The sequence below is a fragment of the Epinephelus moara genome, chromosome 18 (genome assembly GCF_006386435.1).
Source record: "Epinephelus moara isolate mb chromosome 18, YSFRI_EMoa_1.0, whole genome shotgun sequence".
Taxonomy (NCBI): Eukaryota; Metazoa; Chordata; class Actinopteri; order Perciformes; family Serranidae; genus Epinephelus; species Epinephelus moara.
In genome coordinates this window covers 33,870,591-33,897,124 of record NC_065523.1, presented here as the reverse complement: position 1 = coordinate 33,897,124, position 26,534 = coordinate 33,870,591, and the positions used below count along the sequence as shown (strand labels likewise).

Here is a 26,534-nt window from a genome sequence, read left to right as displayed (position 1 = left end):
CCACTTTGGGGAAGCTAATGGGGATCCACATAAAGAGTAAAGAATAGAAACAAAATGCATTTAATTGTAATAATTGATTTCCCATCTTACATCTTTATTATCCTACTGCATTTCTTAATAAAATGAATCTAATTGTCTGTATTTGTAAACCTTAAAAAATAGACATTATAACTTTCATTCAGTGTACCATTACTATGTTTGTTTGTTTTGTTTTTTTACAAATGCAAAGTCACTTACTCATCACTGCCTTCTTTATGATTTGGTGAATTGGACGTCACTGACCATTCACAGACAACAGCAGTGGTGTATTTTTATCTATGCAATTTTGGGCAACTTCTGACCTACCTCTGCACCCTTCTGTGTGTCTGCTACGCTCCCCCAGGTAGTTGCTTTTCAATGTACCCTGGGTTTTAACAGATCTGGGGAAAACTGCATTTTCCTACTCTGCACCATGGACATGGAACAGTCTCAAAAACAGATCTAAAAGTAGAAACACTTATATGTACTGATGAATTTAAGGGCATCATAAAGAATGTGGTGACAGAGACATGTGCTTGTTTTTCTTGAGAGGCCACTATGTTTGGATAGATGTTGTTTTATTGTGGATTTTTGTATTATATGTTGTATTTGTTGCATTTTTAAATGTGTTTTGATTGGCTGCTACCTCTGCCAGGTCTCTCTTGTAAAAGAGATTTTCGATCTCAATGGGACTTCCGGGTTAAATAAAGTTTTTTTTTTTTTTTTTTTTTAAACCCATAAAATAATTAGGGGACTTTTCGTACTTTTTTTTTTTTTTTTTTTTAAACCCATAAAATAATTAGGGGACTTTTCGTACTTAATCATGAAGGCAGCACCTAAAATAAAAAGCAAAACCAAAGGTCTGGAGGTTCCAGGAATATCCTCACGGGCACGCTCACGCTTCCCGGACGCGCGCCCGTAACGTTATACCGTTAAGGACATGACGTCATTACGTGCTTTGAGCCTGCCCGAAAATGCTCTCCCGTGTTGTTGGATTTCGAAAGATCACAGGACTTTGCGATGAAATAATACATTTTTACCGGTGAAGAAAACACAAACAAACCGCATGTTTTTAAACTGAAGTTACTCGGGTTCCCGTTAAGTGGCGAAACGGTGTTTTTGGGAGACTCCAACGGGAAGTTTGTGTGATCGTTTTTCCCGGAGTGATGTCGAATCCTGGGACTCGGAGGAACGGGTCCAGCATCAAAATCCGACTGACAGGTAAAAAAACGACACCGAGAGAAACAGCTTACGGTGCATGTTTTAACTGGAGCTAAAATGTGTCACCTACAGCCCTCTGTTGTAAAGTGTTGATGTCGGCAAACCTAACCAGACACCACGGAGTGTCTTCGGTGCTCTCGGCTCCGCTGTTAGCCCAAACATCCGGTTTTTGTGTGGCAAACACAGCAGCACAAGTGCTAGCTTGTTAGCCGAGATGCTAACCAAATTACCGAGAGGACAGTCAAGAAGCTGTTCACTATCATGTGGGTTTCACAGCTGAGACAGCCGACTACTCAGCTGCTTGCAGGTCAACAGAAACACAGACTCTTAAAAGCCACGTTTAGAAACTTTATCGATTGCTAACACTTGTTTCCTAGCTAGTTAGCATTAGCTTATAATAACACTGTAGTTAACGTTGACCGCTAACGCTTGCTAGCTACACCCATTTTTTGGGGTTGACCAGCCGAACACATCGCTTGACCTGAATGCGACGGGCTCTGAGAGCTAATATGGGACTACAGCTTCTCTGAAAATCAATGTCTTTGTACATTTGACATGCTTGCCCAGATTACCCATGAGTATTGATTGGCATTTCGCTGCTGTGTCAGCTGTAGCAAGGCAAACGTCTGACTCGTTGAACTTATCCTTACCCTGACACGTTTGCTCTTTTTGAGCATCCTGTACTCGACACAGATATTTTGTTCGTTTTGGGGTCATGCTCTCCTCTGTAGGGCACACAGGAGTCTCTGCCTCATTCTTTCTCTCACACACACGGACACAGCTGGAACAATGGTTTTTACTGTAGCTAATGTAACCCCACTGGGCACCCAGGGGCCTCTATTCAAATGGAAATGACCACTCTGTGCCGCTGGGCAGACGCCTTGTCCCTCTGCTTCAAAGTTGAGCAAACACACAGCAAAATGTGCTCGACCGGTAGACTAAATATTTCTTCTGGTGGTTTGTGTGCACCGGTTCAGGAGGGTTCATCAAGTAGCGTATGGTTGTGATGGATGTTTTTGAGTGTAAGTGCTTTTGTAAATGCTGATGAAGTGCCACATGCTGTCTGTTTGTTTTCCTGCCCTGTCCCTCTATTTCTCAATTTCAAGAGAGCAGAGCAGGCTTCACTTTTGACAAATGGTAGACTCACATATCTGACACACTTCTTCACTTATCACTCTGTTTGCTCATTTCAGTTCAAGTTAAGTTTATCTGTACTGGCTAGTGTCATATCTCAATTGGCTACCCACATACGCAGCAGCAACAGTTCTTGGTCCAGTGCAAGCCCTCTAGGGTGAAAACCCCCTCCAAAACTACAACTTAGCACACAATAAGGGAAGTAAGTTAAACAAACTAAATTATAACAAATTATGCAAACGTCAGAAGAAAAAAATTTAAAAAAGTAACAGTTACAGAGGAACAGTTGCAATTAAAGCAACTGCCAAAATTTCACTGGCTACAGCTTCTCAAATGTGAGCATTGTCTGGATTTCTAAGTTGTCTATCAACGTGTCAGTTTCCAGAGCCCAAAGTAACATCTTCACAATGCATCTTTTGTCCAACCAGTAGTCAAAAAAAGCCAAATATTCTTAATTTATTATTATAAATGCCGAAAAAAAGCAGCAAATTCCTACACCTGAGAGGCTGGAAATGGTAAATGTTTGACATCATTTCTTGAAAAATTACTGATATGTTAAATCAATTTAAAAATAGTTTGCCATTAGTTTTTCTGTGATCAGTTAATTGATTAATCATTGCAGATATTGGACTGTCGGTCAGACAAAACAGTACAACACGCTTGAAGACATGGACTCTGGGAACGTGTGATTCACTGTCTGCTGACATTTTATAGACTTTAACTCGATTTCTTTATTTTGAACGTGTTGAAACATAAATAAAACAAAAAATAAAAAAGGAAGTGAACAGTAATCCTAAAGCAAACTCTTGATTTACAAATTCTCATAAACATTATTAAATATTTATATATCCCAAAAGGAGTAGGAAGATTAAATACTTGTATTATCCTACCTCTTTTCCATAACTCAAACAATGTACTAAAAATTTACCATAAAGCAACTCACAATTTTGGTTTATTATGTGCATTTTTTACGTGTACAACCCAAAAATTCACTCAGTATCAGTCAGGTGTAAGACCAATCAATTAATCGATTAAACAAGAAAACAGTTAATACATAAATTGCTGATTAGAATAATCTTAATTTCAGCTCTAGCTGTAAGAAATACACTAAAATCATTCATCAGTATCAGTGTTGTCACGATACTTGAATTTCTAAATTTACCTATACCTCGAAAAATATTAGCCTAATATTTGTTACTATTCTCGATACCATGAGGGAAAACTTGACATTGGTGGCATAAAATACACTTTTTTAAATTAAACGATAAATATAACATGACAACTTTTCTTCTCTTGATTAATAGCAGAATCATTATTAATGTAGTAAACATTAACAATAAGACAGAGCCAGGAAGTGCAGCTGGTATCTGAGGATCAATAGTGCCGAAAATGAGTATTGAAACCGTTTCAAATATTCAGTATCAATATGTATTGCTCAATCAAGCAGAACGTCATCAGACAGTTGTGTTTCAGATGATAAAAGACAGCAGTGAAAGTGTGTGTGGATGTTTCAGACTGTGGAGGGTGTGTGTTTGTATGTGTGTGAACCAGTCACTCATTATTTCAGCCCGGATGCAAACAGAGGTTATTGCCCCTGACTGTGCCCCGCCCCCACAGGTATGAGTGGAATTCTAATTGGGTGAGGAATGTGTGATGAGCCAATGGGAGTACAATGCCGCCCGGCTGGCCAGCACTGTGTTTAGTCTGTCAGAGAGACGGGTTGTTTGGCCTACATCAGAAAAAAAGGCCTGTGTGTCTGTGGCGGGGACGCAGACAAAGACCAGGCGAGTTTGACTCTGGTTCAGATTTCAGATAGGGTCGTGTCTTAGCTAGCCAAGAGGTGACTTTGTGGGCAAGCTGAAGTTAGCTGAAGGAAGAGTGCTCTATAAGGAGTGTGCCACATTATCTATAGATTTTGTCTTATGTTCAGCTTTTTGATTTTGTTTCCCAAAGCCCAGGATGATGTCCTTACAACCTAAAGATATTAAGTTTTCTGTCATGGAGTGGTAAAGAAACCAGATTTTTTTTACATTTAAGAAGCTTGAATGCTTTTGGAAATTGAGTATCAAACATTTGAACAAGTATTTTAAGTGAGCATCTAATGTTTGATCAAAATATTGTTTATTTTATGGCTGTAACAAACAGTTCGAAGCTTTGTAACGTTGGCATTTGAATCTTAAATCAATTTTTGCATGTCGTTTCATTCTGTTTAAATCTGGTATTTCTGGGCAGTTGCAGCCCAAGATAAGGCCACACTAAAATTATTAATATTATGCTATATTTGTAGAGTTGGATTCTAGTGATGGCTGTGTGGGATTGTTGCCTACTCCTCGTGTGTGAACCATTTCCTACAACTCCACAGCGTTGTTAAGGCCAAAAGTCAAAATTTATTGATAAAAGATAGATGCAATCACCTTCAAAGTTTTTATCTAACCAAATATTCTGCTTCAGTCCACATTTGTTGGCATGTAACCTTTAAAAGAACAACATTTTCACTGCAGATATAAAATGGTTTGCTCTCCCGCTTGCTGCACAGAAAGGGAGTCGCACCTATATTAATGTGGTGGTCTAGCAACAACATAAATTACATTTATATAACCACAACAGCAAAAAATCTATTTTGGCTTTAGCTCTGTTACAGTAAATAGACTAAATCATTTAATCCGAGGAATCCGTTTATTCAAATTGAGGATGTTTAATTAATTTTTATTGTGATAATGCCATAAAACATGACAACAGACATTCAGAGCTTCATTTGAAAACCTCAGTGGAAGCTTTAAAAGTAAAACATGACATTTAGGACATCCCTGGTCTGTTTTATTATTTGATAGTTTTGCACTTTTTACGCATTAATTTATATTCATATTGGAAGTACTAAAGAACAACTTGGTGCTTGCACAGCATCGACAATTTCAAACAACACCCGACCCAGTTCAGATTGTGGTTTTAAAAGAATCTTCGTTCCCCCACTGCCGGCAAGGCTTGAATGCAAAACACAGGGAAAAAATGGGTCAAATAGTTGAAAAAAGGGTGTTTTTGTTTGGGAATGAATGAGCTTTATTGTGGAAAAAAAATGCTGTCTAATGAACGAAAGAATCAGTGATTCAGCAGGATAATGTTAATTTGGTCATGGAGGCAACACGTGCTGCTCAGGTTTTGTTGCCAGGTAGTCGGATTGAGCAGCTCAGGAGTAAAGTGGGAGAGGGTGAAAAGGGAAAGGGGGGAATCATGCTTACTTAGGAAGCAGCATAAGCACTTCTAATCCTCTCGCTTACTGAGCCGGCAGCTTGTGCACAAACACTTATACGCTCTCAAAAGCACACTGAGTAAATGTAGAAATTGAGAGTGGAGAGACCATCGCTCAAACAAGCACATCGATAATATTGTTTGATTGTTTTTAATACTGGTTATTTGACGACTGGTTCGTGAGTGGCTTGTGATTATGAAACCTACTTTCTGTACTTGTGTGGCAGTACACGCAGAGGCCCATTCGTCATCCTGCATGTGTGTTTGGATGCCGGAGCAGGGCATGTTATTAAGAAGGTGAGATATTTACTCACGTGCCCTCTGGCAGCTGCTTTTGTTTTCGGAGCTGAGACGAGAAGGCTACACAGGAAGTGACGTCGCTGTAATCTCATGGGTCACTCTGAAGTAGCACTGTCTAGTGAGAAGGATCTTAGTATTCTCTTTTTTTTTGCTAGATGTGCCATCACAAGTATTGATTTTAGAGAACAGATAGTTCACCGCACCTTGGCATCTTCTCAAATGAACTCCACCATTATCTGTGATTTAAGAAGCTTTAACGAGCTCCTAAGCTTCTACAGTTTTATGGGTCCTGTCATTACCTGAAAAATAGCAGGTGCTCTCTGCTTAAAGAGGTGTTTCACTGGTCTTTTTATAAAACTGGGCTGTCGATGCAGCAGAAAGACTTTTGGTATTGGCGCTGTATGACCAGAGAAATCAGAGAGAAAGGGCTGAGGTAGAAAACCAACAAGTACAACTACAGCTCAACAGTGCACTAAAGCATGTTTCTCAAGACATTTGAGGTGAGAAAAAGGAAATACACCAATAGACTCTTGGTTTATTTTGAGATTATATTCAGAGACACTCTGTCTGCTTATATAATCTTTTTGTACATGGTGACAGACATACGAAAATGCGGAAGTGCAATCTGTAGTTGAGCAACAGCCCTAGAGCCAGCAAAAAAATTATGGGATTTGAGCTGAATGATGAGCAAGTGCTGGTAAGACAGAGGGAAGTTTACCACAGTTCATTTGCACATGCCACCCACATTATTATGACACAAAGCTGGTTAAATAAATCAGCTAAGTATCCCCTTAAAGAGACTTTACTCTTACTGTAGTGCTGTTTTTCAGTCTAGATTGTTTTGGTGTGAGTTTCTGAGCGCTGTAGATATCGTCCATAGAGATGTCTGCCTTCTCTCCAGTCTAATGGTAATGGATGGCGCTCAGCTTGTGGTGCTCAAAGCGCCAAAAAAGTACTTTTAAAAAACTTAACAGCTACGTGTCTTTGCAGCAATCATGACCCGGTTACTCAAGATAATCCACAGACCTTTTTTTGAGCAGTTTCATGCAGGTCAGGAACTGTTTTCTTTCCACCGACCGACACCTGACGACTGTATGACTGCAAAGACGGACGCATGCTTCGACTACTAGCTCACCTAACACCACTGAGCTAGCTAAGTTATAGCCAAGCTGAGAAGAATGCCATTAATGTTTGCATCTTGCGCTGTCACAAGCACGAGCCTCTCGGCCATGAGTAGATGGATAATTTTTTTAAGTGCCATCTAGTTAACATTATATTGGAGAGAAGGCATCTCCAACACTTGGCAGCTCACACCAAAACAGTCTAGACTGATAAATAGCACTACAGGTAAGAGAGAAAATATGTATTTCTTATTGGGGTGAACTGTCCCTTTAAGCTGCAAGAGCAGAGCTAGATTGCAAAAATATTTGTGGGAGATGTTGATAGTGCTAAAACATGTTGTGGCTATAAATTCCTAGTGGAGTTGCTGGAGATGTACAGAGGTAGCTCCTCTTTTCATCATCTCCCTTCAAGTGTTTCTGCTTGTTCCCTCAAGATTGGATGAATAGAATTCTTCCCCTGCTGGCTCGCTCCAGCTCTCAGGTTTTTATGAAAAAAGAAAAAGGACATAAATGCCAAAAAAAGAAAGCGGCAGTGGGGAAATTGAGAACCAGCTGAGCTGTAGCTGTGTGTGTCTTTACCAGCCGTGACCTTGGCAGAATGAGGAATTTCCTGAGACGCTGAGAAAGAGCCTGTCACACATTCAGTGCCACAGAAGAGCTGGTCAAGAGGCGGAAAAAGAAAGACGGGGTGAAATTAGGGGTGTCCCTCCCTTGTTGTCCCTGACGAGAGATTGGAGGACGAGAGGGGTGGATAGTGGAGCAGTGACAGTGACGGAGAAAGTCCTGTCTGAAAGAGGAAGCAGGGGCAAATTAGAAACTTGATTCTCTCCCACTCCAGCTGTGTTTCTCGCATTGTGTCTGTGTCGAAGAGATGAGGTCTCTGTGTGGAATGTCTGAGTCAGGAGGAGGAGGAATGGAAGGGGTCGATGAGGAAGAGGGAAGGATATCCTGCAGCCATTCTCCATGGGTTAATCACAGGAAATAAACCACACTTCGCCAGACACATCTACGCCACCACACAGTCACCACATCCTAAACCACTGGCTGGCTGACTAACTTCCTAAATCGCTGTCTGGGCCAAACCAGATCATGGCAGATTTTAAGTGGACCTCAAAGCCATGATAACAGTGTCAGGTGGTGCAGCAAATCACTGAGGAGCAGTTTGAATGAGATGCCTTTGTTTCCCTGAGCTGAGACAGTACTACGAATCTTCAATACTTAAACGCTGCCGATAAAACCCGCCATTGGGCAATCAGCATAGATTGTTTTCAGGTTTGCAAATTCAGTATTTGTTTCACTGTTGATTCATCAGCATATATTTAATTGATTATGTCAAAAATTAAATTAATTGCACTTTTCTGGAGTATAAAGTGGCATCCGTATAGCTTGTTTTATTTGATCAACAGGTAATGGATACTAAAACAAATCATATTTATCTATTCATTGATCAGTTTTCACCTTTATTGATAGTACAGCTGATGATTGGATAGGAAAGATGGGGGAGACATGGGAGGATGACATGCAGCAAAGTGCCGCAGGTCAGAATCGACCTCGGGATTCTGGAAAGGACTCTACCCAGCGAGCTAGAGATCGCATCTATAACCAAAGATATCAAATTAGAGTGATTTAAAAGTAAACAGAGAAAAACAGCTCATCCTCACATAGGAAACACTGGAAACAGCAAATATTTGGCATTTTGGATTAAAAACTAACCAAATGACTCAGTGATTTTCAAAATAAAGCAACAGATGAGTCACCTAGTTGTTTCAGCTCTTATTGTAACGCACAAAACCAAATTTAAAGCTCTGAGCCTTAAGAAATTCAGCCTATGTAGGGAATGACACTCCTCCCTCCCTGTCTAAGGCAGCCTGCCTCTCCCCCCGTCTAACTAGATAAAGATGATTGACATGATATAGTCACACATTCCACCTCACTGGTCAGATGGGCTCCCAGTTATTATTTCTTGAAAGAACAGCAGAGAAATGGGGCCAGAGGTATTTCTAGAAAACCTTCTGTCGCATTCTTCCACTTGTCTCCTGACACCAAAGACGACAATTTATCTTAATTACCTGTCAGTCAGTAGGTGCGTTGACATGGACGCCAATATTCCACTTATAATCAGAATAATGGCCCAATCTCAATGAAATTGCCTCATGTAACCACCTCAGTTGGAAGAGACTGGCTTGATCGGAAGGAATTTTTAAATCTGCTTTGATAATCTAGCACCTAATAACCTTGTAAATATCTACTTCCTGCATGTTTGCTCTATGTGGGAGGACATTAGATGACGTAGGGTGTGCTTGCGCCACACGACATGCTGCGACAGCTCTTTCTACACACCTTCCTCTGCTGATTTTGACAATCATTCATAAATTTAAAGAAATATTTAGCGCTCAGGTGGTGCTACGTCCTTATGTGACTGCTCTGATTTTTAAACAGTAGCTTCATCTAACATTGTGGGAGTCGCTGGACATAACAATCGTCTATCACTACCAGTTCAACTGCCAGTTCTTCTACACTTTATGTATCAAATGAATTCAATTTTCTCGATGAAGTTGGAAAACTTCTTCTGTTATATTTGCGAAAACAGTTAGAATCACTAAACATAATGATTTCACCTTGTATAAGAAATATTGTCCATGTAACGGCAGCTAGTGTTAGGCCATGTTTACACGAAAATGATCCACTGAAAACAGAAGGCCATGTTTACACGAAAATGATCCACTGAAAACAGAATTGTTTCTCATTTTCGTTTTGAAAAAAGTTCCGCGTTTAGATGACAATGTTTTGATAACAATCGCCATGCACACGGATCCACAAGAATGACCAAAACGCTGCAGTATACATGCCAGGCCAGTAGTTGGCGGTGTGACGCTTACACTTCCCTCTACAGAGCGGCGATGTATAAACAAACAATTTGGCAACTGCACAAACGTTTGTCTGGACGGATGACGAGGTGGAGTTGCTACAGTAAATCCACACTCTGATGGGGAAGCATTAATAAATTCAATAGGGTGAGCAGCACAAGCAGAGCTCGGGAGTCCGCCATTGTTGTTGTGATGGTCGACTTTCTCGCGCATGCCTAGTGACTGGAAGCGTAATGCGCATGTGCAAAAAGTCTCAGTTTTCAGAGGAACTGCATATTGCAAGTTTACATGACAACGGAGATGGTGCCGTTTCCAAAAAATTGCACTCTGGAACCCGTTTTCAATACGTTGCATTTTCAGGGACCCAAAATGCTGCTGTCGTGTAAACGATCGGCCAAAACACAACTAAAGTTTACCATTTTCAGTTGAAATCGTTGTCGTATAAACGGGACCTTAGTTCCCTGCTCTAAGGGAGGAATCCAAACGGTAATTTAACATCTGTTCATAAGAGTAATACAGGTGTTGGTGATGAGTATCTTGCATCCCTTGATTCACTATGTTATTTGAATAATCAGCTCATCATCGATGACGAGACATTAACGAGGGTTTTACATTGCTGAACTAAAACTAAATTCTGTGAAACCACCAAAGGGTTTGTTTGTAAAGTCACCATACTGACACTAACAGCCTGTTTATACCTGTTATTAACATACGTTTTGGTGATCTGAACACCAGTGGACAGTCGAGACACATTGCTGTTCACACCTGCATCTATCTTGCATCTCCAGCTGACCATTGATCAGATTTTATTATTGTCACATCTGTTGTTACTACGTTCAAACTCTAGCCAGCTGCTTGCTAGCATGCTCGCTAGTCAGGTTAGCGGTTGTGTCGACACACTTGGAGATATCATTATCAGCAGAATTTGGGCTGTCTCCTTCCAGAGGACAAAACAATAGACAATCACTAATGACGCAGTCCTTGTCGGGGATGTATTAGTGTTAGCGCTAACAAAGAAATGCAGTTGTTGCAAGTGGTTTGAGTGATCATCAGATGCATCTTGGTGCTCTCAGTTTGTGATCTGAGCAACCGAGACACACGTTAATACCAGGTATAAAACAGAGCCTGATCATCAATCGTGCTATGACTTTTTACAGACTTAAGTTTTATCCACTGAAGGTAGCCATTGGCAACAACAGCTAGACGTACTACCAGTTCTTTGTTGTCTTTATAAACATGAAAACTAATGTTTGTGTAGTCATTTCCATCCTCCAATATCCTGTTAGGCAAAACATACCCTGAAAACCAACTGTTTAAGGTACAAACCATCTCCTTCAGACAAATTGGTTTAACTTGATCTTTATCAGTGTGACCTGGTGGCAGAGAGGTTTAAAGATGCTGACCAAGAAATCTCGTGCTTAGGAAGTATTTGTGTTCCTCACCTAGACCGAGAGCTAATTCTGTACATGTTTATGTGCAATCTTCAACCACATACGCTTCCCAACAACAGCCTCAAATGCTGATATTTACAGCTTGACATCCAGTTTAAATATTATTATAGCTTTCATGTCAGTTGCACCTTACGTTGCAGTCCTTTTTAGAAGGCATTACATCAGCCTTGAATACAAACCAGCAGCTTGTTTTTGTCTGATGCCCACTCTGTCCTATAATCAAGACCTGTGTTTTGACTGACGGGACATGATTGTGTTTCTAAGAATTAGTTTATTGTGGTTCAGCTGTTTTTAGGTTTACAGCAGAGCTCACTGAGCTGACCTAGAGTGACACATGCCAGCTTTCACACCACACAGGCTGTCTGACAAACAAATAACAAGGAATCTCAAACACACACCCATAAACATACACAATAAACTAAATACTATGCACACACACGTACAAACTCTTGGTCAGTATGAGCTTTGCTCTCTGGATCCACAAAGATGATGTGGCAGTAAAGGCATCCTGCCACTCTCACTGTGGGCGGCCTGTGGATGGATGTGTGTGTGAGTTAGCGTGTATGCAGTGATCCTGACACCAGCCTATACTTTACTGCTCATTCTTGTCTGCACGTCACATAAGTTTTCCTGCACATTACCATCCTCTGGCATTCATATATTATCCCAACCAGCATTCTTCCTCCACACAGTTTTTCATATGCACCAGCATACATTTATAGCAGCCTACACAGCGAGGCATCATTTACATATTTGTGTGTTTGGCATTTTGTTCATAATGTTTTTATCTTTTGCAGTATTATGTGCCAAGAACCTCGCAAAGAAAGACTTCTTTCGTAAGTATCTTTTAATATGCTCGTTTTCGTGTGCATGAATCATGATGAGATGATGTGTTTCAATAAGGGTCTGTGTGTGCCATCAAAACCAGCACTGTAGACTGGTTGGTTTAACTTTGTATTTCTTTGTAATGTTCTGTGTATGAGCTTTTGTCTAAGGCTGCGTCTGAAATCACATACCATGCATGCTACACTCCCAATATACGTAATAACATTCAACATACTTGTGTGTACATTATATCTTTTTGGACGCACTGAGCTGTAATTGCCAACACCATTTCCTAAGAGCTTTGTTGCCGGTTGGTGACGTGTAACCATAGTAACCAGGGCCAACCTCAGCTCTCCTGGCACCTGCAAACATGATGAACCTGTGTAGTTTTTGTTTTTTTTTCATCACAGCTGTAGGAGTAACATTACTGTGGCGGTACATCACAGGCATCTTCATCACCACGTAATGCTTAAATTAGCTGTGCTAACATCACTATGCTAACAAGCTGATGTTTTGCAGGTATAATCTTAACGTATGTGCAAATTTTATTGTACGCCATCCAAATAGTGTTTTAAGATACTGCAGTCTGGGTCAAATTGGTGGAGTGACGGACCAACCGTGTGGCCACGCCGCTAGCTCGGCTAACAAAAAGCCCAAACCATGTTGCACCCATAACCAAGCACATAAAATGTCTCGTGACGGAAGTTATTCACCTCTAGATGCCTCTTTTACTTATTGACGTTACAGTCAACGTTACTCCAATGTTGTCGTCACTACCACATTGCATTGTGTGATAATGTCCAGTGTTTGCATACTGTAATATTTCTGTTGAAATAGTATGCAAGTCACATACTGTTGATTTCACACTAAAAAAATCTCACATGCTGTTTTAGCCTACTTCATTGCATGTTAGCATGAATTTCTGACACAGCCTTAGTGGTTCTGATGCGTATATTGTATAAGTGCAAAACTGACGCTGTCTTTAGCCCCTTTTACACTGCCTTTTTCAAGGCAGGGATTTCATGCCAGGCAAAGTTGTCCTATTTTAAAGCTGGCAGCGGATGTAGTAACAGCGCCAAATTGAAGTCCGTGTAAAAGGGACAGTACACAGGATGGAACTATGGACGAAAGGGGTGTGACTTTTTGATGACATTTTATGTGTGCAACTCCTCGTCGGGAGATTTAAAAAGCAGCTGATAGCAGTTAGCAGCTAATGTAAAGAAAATTAACACAGATGAAAATTGAGGAAACCGGGAGGAGATCAACGAAGATATAATAGGGACGGTAAATGATTGTTATTGCCTTGTTATGGCATTGTTATTGTTCAAAAAGCACCGCCAGCGCTTACGTTATGCGTCACACTAGAGGCCAATGCTGTTAGTTACATGTCACACCCCTCACACCACTTTTTCGTTCCACAACGCTGTCCAAAATCCCACGCTGGAGCGGCTGCCTTTGTTTGGCTCTGTTTAAAAATGCTAAGGAGGCATAAAGAAGGGACTTTGGAGCCCTATGGTGCGATCTCTATGTAAAAAGTGCTTTGGCTAGCAATATGATCTCCCCTTTGTTTCTTTAGTGTGTAACATAGTTTTCCCCTTTGATACTGTTTGTATGTTGGCCTGTTTTGTACTCCTCCATATATCAGAAAGTTCAGTAATAATATTGGCCAGAAAAAAACACTAAACAAATTGGCATCAGTGTCCCTCAATTTCTTTTTTTTTCTTTCATGATGATCTCCACCTTGTCCTCACACTCATTTCCACCAGTTTTACCATGCTGTGATTACATTATGCACCACCAGCACCCAGATATTATAGCTGTTATTGGCTTTGAGCTTTTCAAATTGCAGTTCAGTCTCAGTAAACGCACAGATGAGAAGGAAAATCTGCTAAATGCCTGCATCAGTAGAAAGCTGAGCACTGTTGTGGAGATACGTTATCTTGCAGTGCTTAAGCCAGTTGAGATATTACTAATACTCAGATGTGATCGTCTTTGTGATTCAATATGGAGGATGCAAACGTTCAATTTGAGCTGTGTGCTGCAGGCCTGCCAGATCCATTTGCCAAGGTTGTGGTGGACGGATCAGGTCAATGCCACTCGACAGACACAGTCAAGAGCACACTGGACCCCAAATGGAATCAGCACTATGACCTGTGAGTCACCTGCACCACACACTATTATATGTTTTCTCATTGGTTTGCTTTTAATAAAATGGAACAGTATATTGATTCAGTTTGGTCCTTTATCTTCAGTCATGTTCCAAAAAAATGATTTGATTTTATTATATGTGAGCTAATATGCTACTTCCTGTAAGTTTCATATCTCCATCTAATGCCGGAGTGACAAAACTTTTCTGAAGACGCTCAGATTGCTCACACTGATACCAGACTGTGTTAAAAAACATTGGTTAGACACGTGACGATCTTACATCTGTTATTCAGCTACATTGGAAAGACAGACTCCATCACCATCAGTATATGGAACCACAAGAAGATCCATAAACGACAGGGGGCGGGCTTCCTGGGCTGCATACGACTGCTTTCCAATGCCATCAGCAGGCTAAAAGACACAGGATGTAAGTGTGTCTCTCTTTTTCTTGCCCTCTGATTTTTAATACACGTACATGCAAATAACAGATGTTGATTAAACCAGATTTGTTTTACATTTCCTTTCTCCTCTTCTTCCAGACCAGCGACTGGATCTATGTAAGCTGAACCCGTCGGACAGCGACGCAGTGCGGGGGCAGATAGTAGGTAAGGCTCAACACACACAGATACATTATCATTACAAATGACCCCCATCGCCTCTGTCCCCGTGTCACTGTTGTTTGCTTATGTGCATATTCTGCCCTCCCGCTCTGTCCCACTGTCGTCTCTCTGACCTTTACCGCCTGCTCGTTTCCAGTGAGCTTACAGACGCGAGATCGCATTGGCAGCGGAGGCCCCGTGGTGGACTGCAGAGGACTGTTGGAAAATGATGGGTGAGTGTGTCAACACGTTTTTACGCTGCAGCGTACAATAACATGCCTCCATGCCGAAAGGGTTTTTCCTCATTGGTATATTTCTTCTTATAATTTAGAGTGCCTGGATTGCTTTCTTATTTAAACTGTTTTTTCCCTGTTTTGCAAGAGTACCCGACACGCTATTTTTAATCTACATTTGATTATAAAGAGCAGCCACTTATCTCCCTTTAGCCATATAACAGTAATAATTAAAAGTACATGTAATTTAGTTGCTCAGTCTGGAAACTCTGCCTTCTATCCCAGGTCTGGCAAAGACAGTCGGCCACAAAAAAGGTTCCCCTTCTGAAACAAAACTCGAATTAATAATAAAACTTGAAGAAACAATTACATGTAGTATGTTGTTAAATGTATAAATATATTTCATAGATTACTTTATATCACTTTTTCAGTTGTAAGATTTAGAGAGACATTATGGAAAGCCCCATTCATTTGGTTTGTCATGGTCAGTGCTGGTCTTAATGACGTCACAGCGGGTACGCTTACATTCACACTAATATTCCCCTATTATTCAGAATGAAGAAGAAGACAGATGACAAGTGGGGTATGCCAACATTATTTGGGTTTTAATAGCATTATTTGGGTATGTATATACCCCGTTCTGGGTATATATACACGTCTCGACTGGGGTATTTACTGCAGCCTGCGACACACAGCCTCTTGTCTCTTTATTGTCAGTTCTGTGTGTTGTCATGGAGACGCTGTACACAAACCAATCGCCCAACAGTTTGCAAGACTGGTGTAGAGACTCATGCCCAAAAGAAAAAGCCGTCATTTCTGGTTGGACGAAGAAACACACGCACTTTTACACATGATGAAAGACTTGGAGATTAACAGGTTTTTGGATATAGAAAATATCGCAACGCCGACCTTTTTAAGGTGATGTAGGAATGAGAGAGGGAGGCTGTGTTTGCACAGTCCAACATGTCTGCCACCAGTTAGAAAACTCTGCAAATCTCCAGTTTTGATGCAAAGGAGCATGTTAGGGCACGTTAATCAGAGTATGCACCCCTGCATGTAAATGGGAATATCAGTGGAATATTAATTTTCATTAGCCATGTAAACATCTCAGTAGTGCTTTTGAGGTTTTTGGAATAAGGGCAAAACCAGAATATTATAATAATATTATATAAAACAATTAAATGCAGTAAAATTGTAAATACTTTTGTTACATTTTTTCACGAGGGATTGAATGCTATTTTGAACGGGAAAAAAAACATAATAAAAAACAAACAAGACAAAGATAACTGTCTGAAAAGGAGTAGGTAGAAGTTAAATTTATATGTCCCTAACCCTTTCTAACATTTCTTCCAATTAATAAATAAGTAATGAACCCAGTTTATTTAAAATCCAAGTACCATCCAGTGTTACAAATGGTGTTCAAATGGGTTGAGATCAGGTGACTGCGAAGACCTTAGCACATAATCACATCGTTTTCTAAAACCATCAGGGACCCCTCATGTTCTTTATGCAAGCACTCGAATTATTTATTTAGGTTTGGGTTTTATCCGTCTGTGTCATTTAAGGACAAATGTCAACATTCTGTGAACTGATTAAATTCAGTCATATGCCAGTTTCAAGGCTCTTCTGTGTCATGTTGGGATCCAAAGTTGAACTGAGACCTACTTTTGTTGCTTGTTTTTTTGCAAGACAACTTTAGTCACAGTAATCATTCCTTTAATTCTCTCCCAATCTGCGTTCCTCTGAGATCACTTGACTAATCATGTGCTTCAGAGAAACAGTAGATGTGACTTCACTGGTATATGTTTGTGTGTGTAGACCTGTGTTTGAGGGATGCTTCAGTGAAGAGCCGCTTCCCTACTCCGACCCAACTGGCGCAGCGGGGGGCGGGAACTGTCGACTCGACTCGCCCAGTCAGGAGGGCCGCCTACAGACGCAGCGAATCAGAGGGCAGGACTCAAGAGGCCACGGCCACACCCCTCAGAACAGACCTCACGGGCACCAACCGCCTGACCTGCCAGAGGGCTATGGTCAGTCAGACATTCCTCTTGATATTTAACTCATCTCCAAATCTCTCTAGTTGTAGTCGTATAGTCATGTAACACCTCTCTTCTTCTTCTTCTTCTTAAAACAGAGCAACGAACAACAGTGCAGGGCCAGGTGTACTTCCTTCACACACAGACGGGAGTCAGCACTTGGCACGACCCTCGGATACCGCGGTACGATTACACTTCACACATGTCTAGTCCAAGCACAACCTGAAACGAGATGAACCTTGAATAAACCCCACTGACAATCTGGGTCACTGCAGCAGCAGCAGAGTAAGAGGACACAGAGGAGACAGGAAGAGAGAACAGTAGAAATCACCACACATGGGTTATACTGTAGATGACACAGCAGATAAACGGCATACTTGTAATGCTATGTAACTTATGTGAGCTATGTAAGTTATGTATATGTCCCCTAAAATGTCTCGCTGTGACAACAGACCTGTATCGAATTATCTGTGACTCCGTGACAGGAAATAACTCTGTAACAGCAGGCAGATGTAGTCTGTAATTGTCAATCAAAAGGAAAACCAGAAGACTGTCATGATGCTAGCTAACCAGTTAGCATACCGTGTGCCAGCAAACAACACAAAACACTATGATTATTATATTTATTATTATTGCTAAAGAGCTCAATGGCTAAAAAATAATCTAACAAGTTTGTCACAGTCTCATGCCCACTTGACTTCAGACGTTTGTTTGCTTCTTAAACTTCCGTTTCTCCTCTTGTGAACTGAGCTAAACTGTCTATCAGAGCGATTTCATGCATGGACGGGCTCCGCTGTCTCTGACACCGGGAAAAAAGCCAACAAGGGCCAACGTTGTGGAACACACCGCTAAGAGAAGGGTGACATGCGCTCACAGACGGACAAGAGTCAGCTTGGTGTGTCAGGGCCTTAATACGTGTCATGATTGGGATATTTCACGTTTAAATTCAGAGATGTATTAAGAAATTTAAGAAAATAGGCCTCCACTTTTTTGTCAGCTAAACTACATGCTGTTCCCAGATAAGCGCTGCTGTTGTCGCCTGTTGACTATAAAGCTCCATGTTCTCCTTATTTTGTTTTGCACTAATTACACCGACAGATTACGAGTAAATCTCAGGTCATTTCCCTCAGTCCTGGCGCCTGGCTCAAAGTCAGTATGAGGGGTTAAGCACGTACAGTATGTAGGGTCAGACCTGTTACAGACAGAGGTCTGGGTTGAAGGCTGTTGTCTGACCAAGGTGAATTGGTGCAGTGTGTTTTGCTGCTGGCTGAAGTCTCACTCTGGTTCCTTGTTACTGGTGCAGGGACCTGGCCAGTGTGAGCTGTGAGGAGCTTGGGCCGTTGCCAGTGGGCTGGGAGGTCCGAAGCACCGTGTCGGGCCGAATCTACTTTGTGGACCACAACAACCGAACGACACAGTTCACAGACCCGCGCCTACACACCATTATCAGGTACATGCATGAAGTACTCCTGTGTATCCCTCATGGCAAAATCAATCCACACCTGTGTGGCAGACACCCATGACACATGCAGAATAAGTGGTTTTTAAGACTAATCTGTGGTTAATCTAATCTGTCACGGCCGTAATGCTGAACTCAGACTGGTTCTGAACATGACCTACTAACAGTCATCAGCTCTCTTAATAACACTCAGTCGTGTGATTTACAGAAATGTGGGTTTATCATAGATTTAGCTGCAGTTTAATCCAGTCTGCTCTTTTTTTGCTGTCTTCCTGTCAACTCTTCATCTGACCGTCTGTCATGTTGTCTCTTCCCACCTACAGCCAGCAATCCCAAGCGAAGGAATCCTCACAAGCCCCCCAGATGGAAGTGGGGGGTGAGGAAGGGGGTAATGGAGGAGTGGGCGGAGGAGGAGGAGGAGTCGACGGAGACGTGGCGGCACGCTACGAGCGAGACTTGGTCCATAAGTTGAAGCTGCTCCGACACGAGCTGTCCTTGCAGCAGCCTCAAGCAGGACACTGTCGCATCGAGGTGTCCCGAGAGGAGATCTTTGAGGTGGGTGCGGCAGTCAACATTTGTCTCCTGTGAAGGGCACATAGCCAGACAATGATGCCGTCTCCCTCAAACACGCAGATAAATCGGGCATTTGTGCAAATGTGGAGCTACGGAAGCAGTGTGGATGGAGTGGGAAGCTCCTGTGAAAGTTTACATTCTTTCAGACACATCCACACTCCTCCTGACTCATACACCAGTCACAACAACCGTTTATTTCTCCTGAGAGGAGCACAAAAGCAGCACTGATTGTGCTTATAAATAAACTGTTCAACAGAGGAACACTGATCTAAAGGGTTGTGATTTGGGTCACCAAGTCTACATTCAGACTGGAAGCAATCTCAAATCCGATCCTTAAGACAGTTTGATCGGATCGGATTAGTGTGCACAGACATCACCAACCTATCCACATGGGTTGCTGTGGTTACAACGTAGGTGTCATTAACTACGTAGCTAAGCCAAGGACGCAGCTTTCTATCGCAGGAGCGTGAGAAATGGAGGTGCCTACAAAGTGCCAGCAGTCAATTTATTTCACCGTCTGTTGTTGTCCTGCATAGCGCTCTGCTAGTAGCATTGTGGATTCTGCTCAGCACTTAAGTCATTTTTTACGTCGTTGTGTGTCGCGTTGCAAGTGACACAAAAGACAATTTGGGATCTAACTTTAGCGCCTGGACTGACACCAATCTGTAAGAATTAATTGGAATCTTAAATATTGCATTTCATATGTTTTTTGCTGCTGACTTGCGAAGATCAGTGGATACAATCTGGATATCCCAAAAATCAAATATGGGCTGGCAGTCTGAACATGGCCTAATTGTTTCTCTTGTCTCTGATAATGTGTGTGTCTCTGTTATTAGGCATTAATGTTGTTGTTTTTTGTGTGTGTGTGTGTGTGTGTGTGTAGGAGTCATATCGGCAGATAATGAAGATGAGGCCCAAAGACCTAAAGAAGCGTCTGATGGTGAAGTTCAGGGGAGAGGAGGGCCTGGACTACGGTGGGGTGGCCAGGTAATTTGCTGTTCACATCTCTGAGCACTTCACTGATTGATTGATAGACTTAATCAGACAATTTTATTTTTGTAAAAAGAAAAACACCAACACAGACAGGACGTGGGTGCCTACATAAAAGAAGAAGTCAGAATAATACAATACATGGGGATGGGGGAGTGTGCAAGTGAGGGGAACAAGACTGAAAATGTGGCATGGCAAGAATGACACACAAAGGCATTAATCATAAGAACAGTAATACAGTACGCGGGCGTTGCGTTTGTTGTAGGCTATCCATTTTTGTCAGCAAACCTGTCCAAGCATTGCAATTAGCTTTTTTCAGAAGTCTCATCCAAAGAGTTCATCTTTCATCTCCCTGCTAAGTTCAGTTGGTATAATTATAAAGTCATAAATCTGTAGTTTTACAGCTAAACAAATAGGATTTTTGATACAGTTGAAAACATATATATACTCCCATGTTTCACTATATATCAAATTCCAACTTCATTTATTTCGGGACTTTGGGGAGTGTTGTGGACTTTGAACATTTTACTTTAACTTCCAAGTTGAAGTTCTAAGTTGTCAGATCGCTGTACTGTTAACACAACACAGCTTCACTGGGACAAATGAGTCCTCAATGAGTTTGTCATGTGATGTGAGTTGCACCACATCTGGGGGGAGGTTGTTCAGTAGAAATCATCAAAGTTAAAAAGTGATAGATCAGCATTCTAAGTCAGTAGGCTAAAAACTTACAGAAACATTGTGTGCAATAGTCTTCCTTCCCCTTTCTCTGTAACTCTCCCTCCCTTTCAAACACACACTGGCGCCACAGCACCACTTGTGTCTGTCCTCAACCCATGTCTTGCACACTCATTGGCTGTAGCTCGCCCAGAGTCCCCCGACAGGTCCACATATTTAGCCTGCCATATATCTGGGGAGCGTCTGTTGCATTGGTGAGTCTCTAAAGCCCCGTTTCCACCAAACACTTTCAGTATGGTGCCTTTGGAACCAAAGTAACCCTTCAGACATGGTCATAGACCCTCGCGTTCTACTGCAAACAGTACTCTTAAATGTGGGCGGGGTTGTTGTCACTCACTGCTCCGTCCAGCACTCACTGTATTTCCTCCTTTATCAGTCTGCACCTGGTTTATCGTCCACAGAACAAGGCTGCATGCCGACATTTTCAGAACAAAATAAAACAGGCTGCAGTGAGAGTCTCTCTCCATGGGATATTTAAAAATAGCAGGTTTGTGCATTTAGTCCTTCTGAGGCAAGCTCAGGGGTTTAGTGTTGCTGGAGCCCACAGGAACGACGCTCTATGATGCTTTTTTTTCTCCAAGTGAGGATTAGAATATATGCAGTTAATAAAAAAACTAAAGTGATGGTCAAAGTTGTCACAGTGAAATTTAAGTTGAAGTGGAAACGGAAAAAAAGCGCACTGAACTGAACTGAACTGCATTTGTTAACGATGCTGTGCTTGTCTTCAGGGAGTGGCTGTACCTGCTGTGTCATGAAATGTTGAACCCCTATTACGGCCTGTTCCAGTACTCCACAGACAATATCTACACACTACAGATCAACCCCGACTCCTCCATTAACCCTGTGAGTACACGCACACACACACACACGCACACACGCACACACCTAAACCTCATCACGGAAGATCTGAATAAGAGGATTCTCTCTGACCCTGTGTCTCTGTCTCTCTGTTCGTCTGTGTTACGTTCTTTCAGGACCACCTGTCATATTTCCACTTCGTGGGTCGTGTGATGGGCCTGGCAGTTTTTCACGGTCACTACATCAACGGGAGCTTCACGCTTCCTTTCTACAAACAGCTGCTAGGCAAACCAATCCAGCTCAACGACCTGGAGACCACCGACCCGGAGTTGCACAAGAGTCTCGTCTGGATATTGTGAGCAAATGCATCTTCACACAAGTCAAGTCAATCTGTCAGAAGAGTTTTTATCATGAACTAGTTCTTAGTTTTTGTCCTGCACTTTCCCCTTTTGGATGTGGTCAGATTTTCTATTTATAACTTAATTTAAATCTCTTTTTGCAGAGAGAACGACATCACCTCAGTCCTCGACCACACGTTCTGCGTGGAGCACAACGCCTTTGGGAAGTTCTTACAACATGAACTCAAACCTAATGGCCGCAATATTCCCGTCACTGAGGAGAACAAGAAGGAATATGTAAGGTAAGGACAGTGAGACGGTTATGTCCCATGTTTAATGTGGGTGTTATCCAAACTGTGCCCTTGATACAGAGCGTAAACATGATACTGTCTTATCAGCAGAAAGAGGTACTGGTTTATACAGTCTACTTATTTGTCCTACATGATGTGTGTTTGTGTTTTTCAGACTTTATGTGAACTGGAGGTTTATGCGTGGAATTGAAGCCCAGTTTCTGGCTCTACAGAAGGGATTCAGTGAGCTCATCCCCCAGCACCTCCTCAAACCTTTCGACCATAAAGAACTTGAGGTACATATGCTGTCCAGCTCATCGCCTGCCATGTTATGTGGTTTTGTTTAAGTCTTAATTTGCCATGTCGCCTTTGCTTCTTAATCTAATTCTCTCCCTCCCTCCCCACCCGTCCCTCTCCTCCAGTTGATCATCGGTGGACTGGGTAAGATCGATCTCGCGGACTGGAAGACGAACACCCGCCTGAAGCACTGCACAAGTGAAAGCAACGTGGTGCGGTGGTTCTGGCAGGCGGTGGAGGCCTTCAGTGAAGAGAGGAGAGGACGCCTCCTGCAGTTTGTCACGGGCTCCACCAGGGTCCCATTACAAGGCTTCAAGGCGCTGCAGGGTGGGTCATGCACTGGCTCAGAAACCACACACACATACTGTACTCACATCAGTTACGGTTTTCATTTGAAGCATTCATTTGAACATTTGTTCGGCTTGAGGACATTTTACTTATCAAACAAGAATATATAGGACGGAAATGTGCACAGATACTTACAGACTTCATTTAGGGCAGTTAAAATGTATCTTTTTTTTGAAAACCAGTTAATTGTTTTGCTTATAACTGAAAATCAGTCAATCTTTTGGTAAACTTTGATTTGATGTGAGCTTTCACTGTTTAAAGACTGCTGAGTGTTTCTGTGTACCAGAGTAGAGCAGTGATAACTAGAATGTATGTGTGTAAGGTTCTACAGGTTCTGCAGGACCAAGGCTCTTTACCATCCATTTGATAGACGCCAACACAGACAACCTTCCCAAGGCTCACACATGGTAAGAAGATGATCTTTCTCTTTTTATATCTGCAGAGGAGTCAGGTGTGACGTCACTAACTATCTCTGTCTGTCTCCAGTTTTAACCGGATAGACATCCCTCCCTACGAGTCTTACGAGAAACTCTACGAGAAACTGCTGACGGCTGTGGAGGAGACCTGCGGCTTCGCTGTGGAGTGATGAATCCACAACCAAAAACCAACATACACACAGTCACACTTGCGCTTGCACTTGCACACAAACTATTTGACATTTGACATCTATATACACAGACATCAACAGAATATCAAGTATACGCGGAGTATACGGAGCGGCCAAGCATCACAAGAACACAAGGTCTCTCGCCACCTCTTCGCCACCGAACTGTTGGGGGTTAAAGGAGGAAGCACAGCGGGAGAGGAAAAGATAAAAAACAAAAGCAAAAAAAAAACAAAACAGACAAAAAAATTAAAAAAGTATTTTAAAATTTTTCAGATGTTTTGAAGAAGCATTTTTATCCTTCAGTTTTAACAAGCTATGATGTCATTCTTCAGAATGTCTACCGCCGCAGAGACTCCCGACAACACACTCGAGTCAATGGACAGAATCGGCCAATCACATGCGAGCCTGCGAACTTTGAAATCAGACGTGTGAAGAACAAGGCGGAGACTGATTGTCTTTCTGTCTGACAAGCTGATTGACTAGTATTCATGCTTCATGTTTAACCACTGTCGTGTATCAGAGCGTGTGCATGTACGTGTGATTGTGTTAGACAGTGAGAGAGTGAGACTGTATTTGTGTCTGTGTGAGTGTGCGTGTGTGTGTTTTTGTGTGTCAGGCATGGCACCCGGTTACGCTGTAAAAAACGATCAAATGAGCCTGCTCCTCTGTTTGGTAACTTTTTTGTCTCTTCCGTTTGTATCTGCGACCACTCTGTCTGATCCACTCTGATATTTTATTATTTATTACTAAGTGATTACTGACCAAGCTGCTATCTGCTCTACAAAGAGCTCACACTAATCTCTTCATCACCCCCTCTATCAGAGTTGAAGGGTCAATTCACTTGTAATTCAAGCAATCCACAAAGTGGGTTTCATTGAATTTCGTTATGTTTTTTAACATTCACATTATTGTGGAGAAAAACTCTCTGTCCTTGTATAAAAACTGTTAGTGTTTCGGTGTTTCAAAGGTGCAGTGTGTCAGATTTAGGAGGATATATTGGCAGAAATGGGATATAATTTAATCACCTGGGAAAAAAAGAATCCTGTGCTCGTTACCTTAGATTGAGCTGTTTACATCTACATAGGGAGCAGGTCCCTGTGCACCTAGATTGCCATGTTTCTACAGTAGCCCAGAACAGACATTTGCGTTTTCCTTTCTACCACCTTTGTTAGCAGCCCCTCCGCGATGAGCCAAATAGCATCCGAAAAACACTGATTTTAACGTGATACAGCTTTATATGTGTTTGTACTGGTTTTAATCACAGGGTCTGTTTGTCTTGGAGAGGAAGAGGCCTCTGTGGATAATTTGGCTCCTGGTAAAAACCTCCTGAATTTCTGCATATTAAGTTATTAGAGAAAAAAGGTGAGCACAAATTAGCAAGTGCTCATCGCAGACAGGCTGAAGAGCGTCGGAGAGACCTTGATTTTTAACGTGAAATTATCTTATGTACTGTTTTTGCTGGTTTAAAAATAATTGCTTTGTTTGTTTTGGAGAGGAAAAGACCTCTGCAGATAATTCGGCTCCCGGTAAAAATCTCCTGAACGTCTGGATTTTAAGTTATCAGAAAAAAGGTTAGCACATATTATCAGGTTCAGGGCTGGCTGCTTGTCTCCAACATGCCATATAGTGTCGGAAAAACAATGATTTGTAAGCTCAAACTGTACTGTTTTTGCCGGTTTAAAACAATTGCTTGTAGAGGAAGAGACCTCTGCGGATAATTCGGCTCCCGGTAAAAGTCTCCTGAACGTCTGGATTTTAAGTTATCAGAGAAAAAAGGTGAACACATTGGCATGTTCAGGGCTCGCTGTCCATCTCCAACATGCCAAACAGTGTCGGAGAAACCCTGATTTGTAACGTGAAACTGCTTTATTCTGTGTTTTTACTGGGTTTTATCACCTGGTCCGTTTGTTTTTGAGAGGAGGAGACCTCTGTGGATAATTCGGCTCCTGGTAAAAACTTCCTCAACGTCTAGATCTTAAGTTATCAGAAACATTTGAGCAGATATTAGCAAGTGCTCATCGCAGACAGGCTGAAGAGCGTCGGAAAAACACTGATTTGTAACGTGAAACTGCTTTATGTACTGTTTTTGCCAGTTTAAAACAATTGCTTAGTTTGTTTTGGAGAGGTAGAGACCTCTGCGGATAATTCGGCTCCCGTTAAAAACTTCCTTAACAATAAACACTGAAGGAATTCTAACCAGGAGAAGTTGCAGCTGGTTGCAATCTGCAATCCTCACCACTGGATGCCACTAAATCCCCCGAAATCCTACACACTGTTCCTTTAAATACCATGTTACATTTATTTTGACGTGAAAGGGATTGAACCTCCCAGCCCTAATTTTAATCCTTACTCTACTGACGGCTGTGGAGAGGTCCGAGGGCATGACCTGGATGTTTAACAAAATGAGCCACGAGGATGGAAAGAAGGAGTCAGCTTCAGGAAATCTTTGGTTGTATGTGACATGTATAATAAAATCTCACAAGCCTTTCATACATGTTTCATCATCCATTTCACCATCTTTATTTTTTTTTTCTTTTCTTTGTGGCCCTGATGTTTCTCTGCCCGTCTCTTCTTCTCCATAGCCTGAATGTTAGAAAAAGTAGTCCTCGACCTCAAAGACCACCATGAATGAACAAAAGTCTCTCTGCAGTCATTAATCCTCCAACGAAGTGAATGAAATCAAAAAACCTAAATGTTGAGCGAGTAATGTGGAAAAACAAAAATTGGGATTTGTTGTAGATTGATTACTGAAGACTGTTAAGCAGTATCATTTCAATCTGCATTTTCTAGGTTCACTGTGTAATGGATGCAAGAGTATTGTAACTTACTATGTACTAAACATTTATGAAAAAATACAATGTAAATAAGATTATATTAAAAGAAATTAAATTGAAAATAAA

General features: G+C 41.7%; 1 protein-coding gene across 2 annotated transcripts; it reads left to right on the top strand.

Annotated features, from left to right (window-relative positions):
• The first annotated feature begins 958 nt into the window (after positions 1-958).
• On the top strand, positions 959-26,534 carry smurf1 (SMAD specific E3 ubiquitin protein ligase 1). 2 transcript variants are annotated; one of them, XM_050068489.1, is made up of 18 exons: positions 959-1,239; positions 12,156-12,194; positions 14,228-14,336; positions 14,625-14,758; positions 14,871-14,936; positions 15,088-15,163; positions 16,982-17,193; positions 17,298-17,382; positions 18,503-18,649; positions 18,982-19,213; positions 20,115-20,218; positions 21,685-21,799; positions 21,931-22,109; positions 22,257-22,394; positions 22,558-22,678; positions 22,805-23,006; positions 23,359-23,434; positions 23,514-26,534. In XM_050068489.1, exons 1-18 carry the CDS (start codon positions 1,185-1,187, stop codon positions 23,611-23,613), a joined length of 2,190 nt encoding a protein of 729 aa, XP_049924446.1. In that variant the 5' UTR covers positions 959-1,184; the 3' UTR covers positions 23,614-26,534. The 2 variants fall into 2 exon arrangements, with proteins under 2 accessions (XP_049924446.1, XP_049924444.1); XM_050068487.1 differs by having other exon boundaries at positions 23,350-23,434.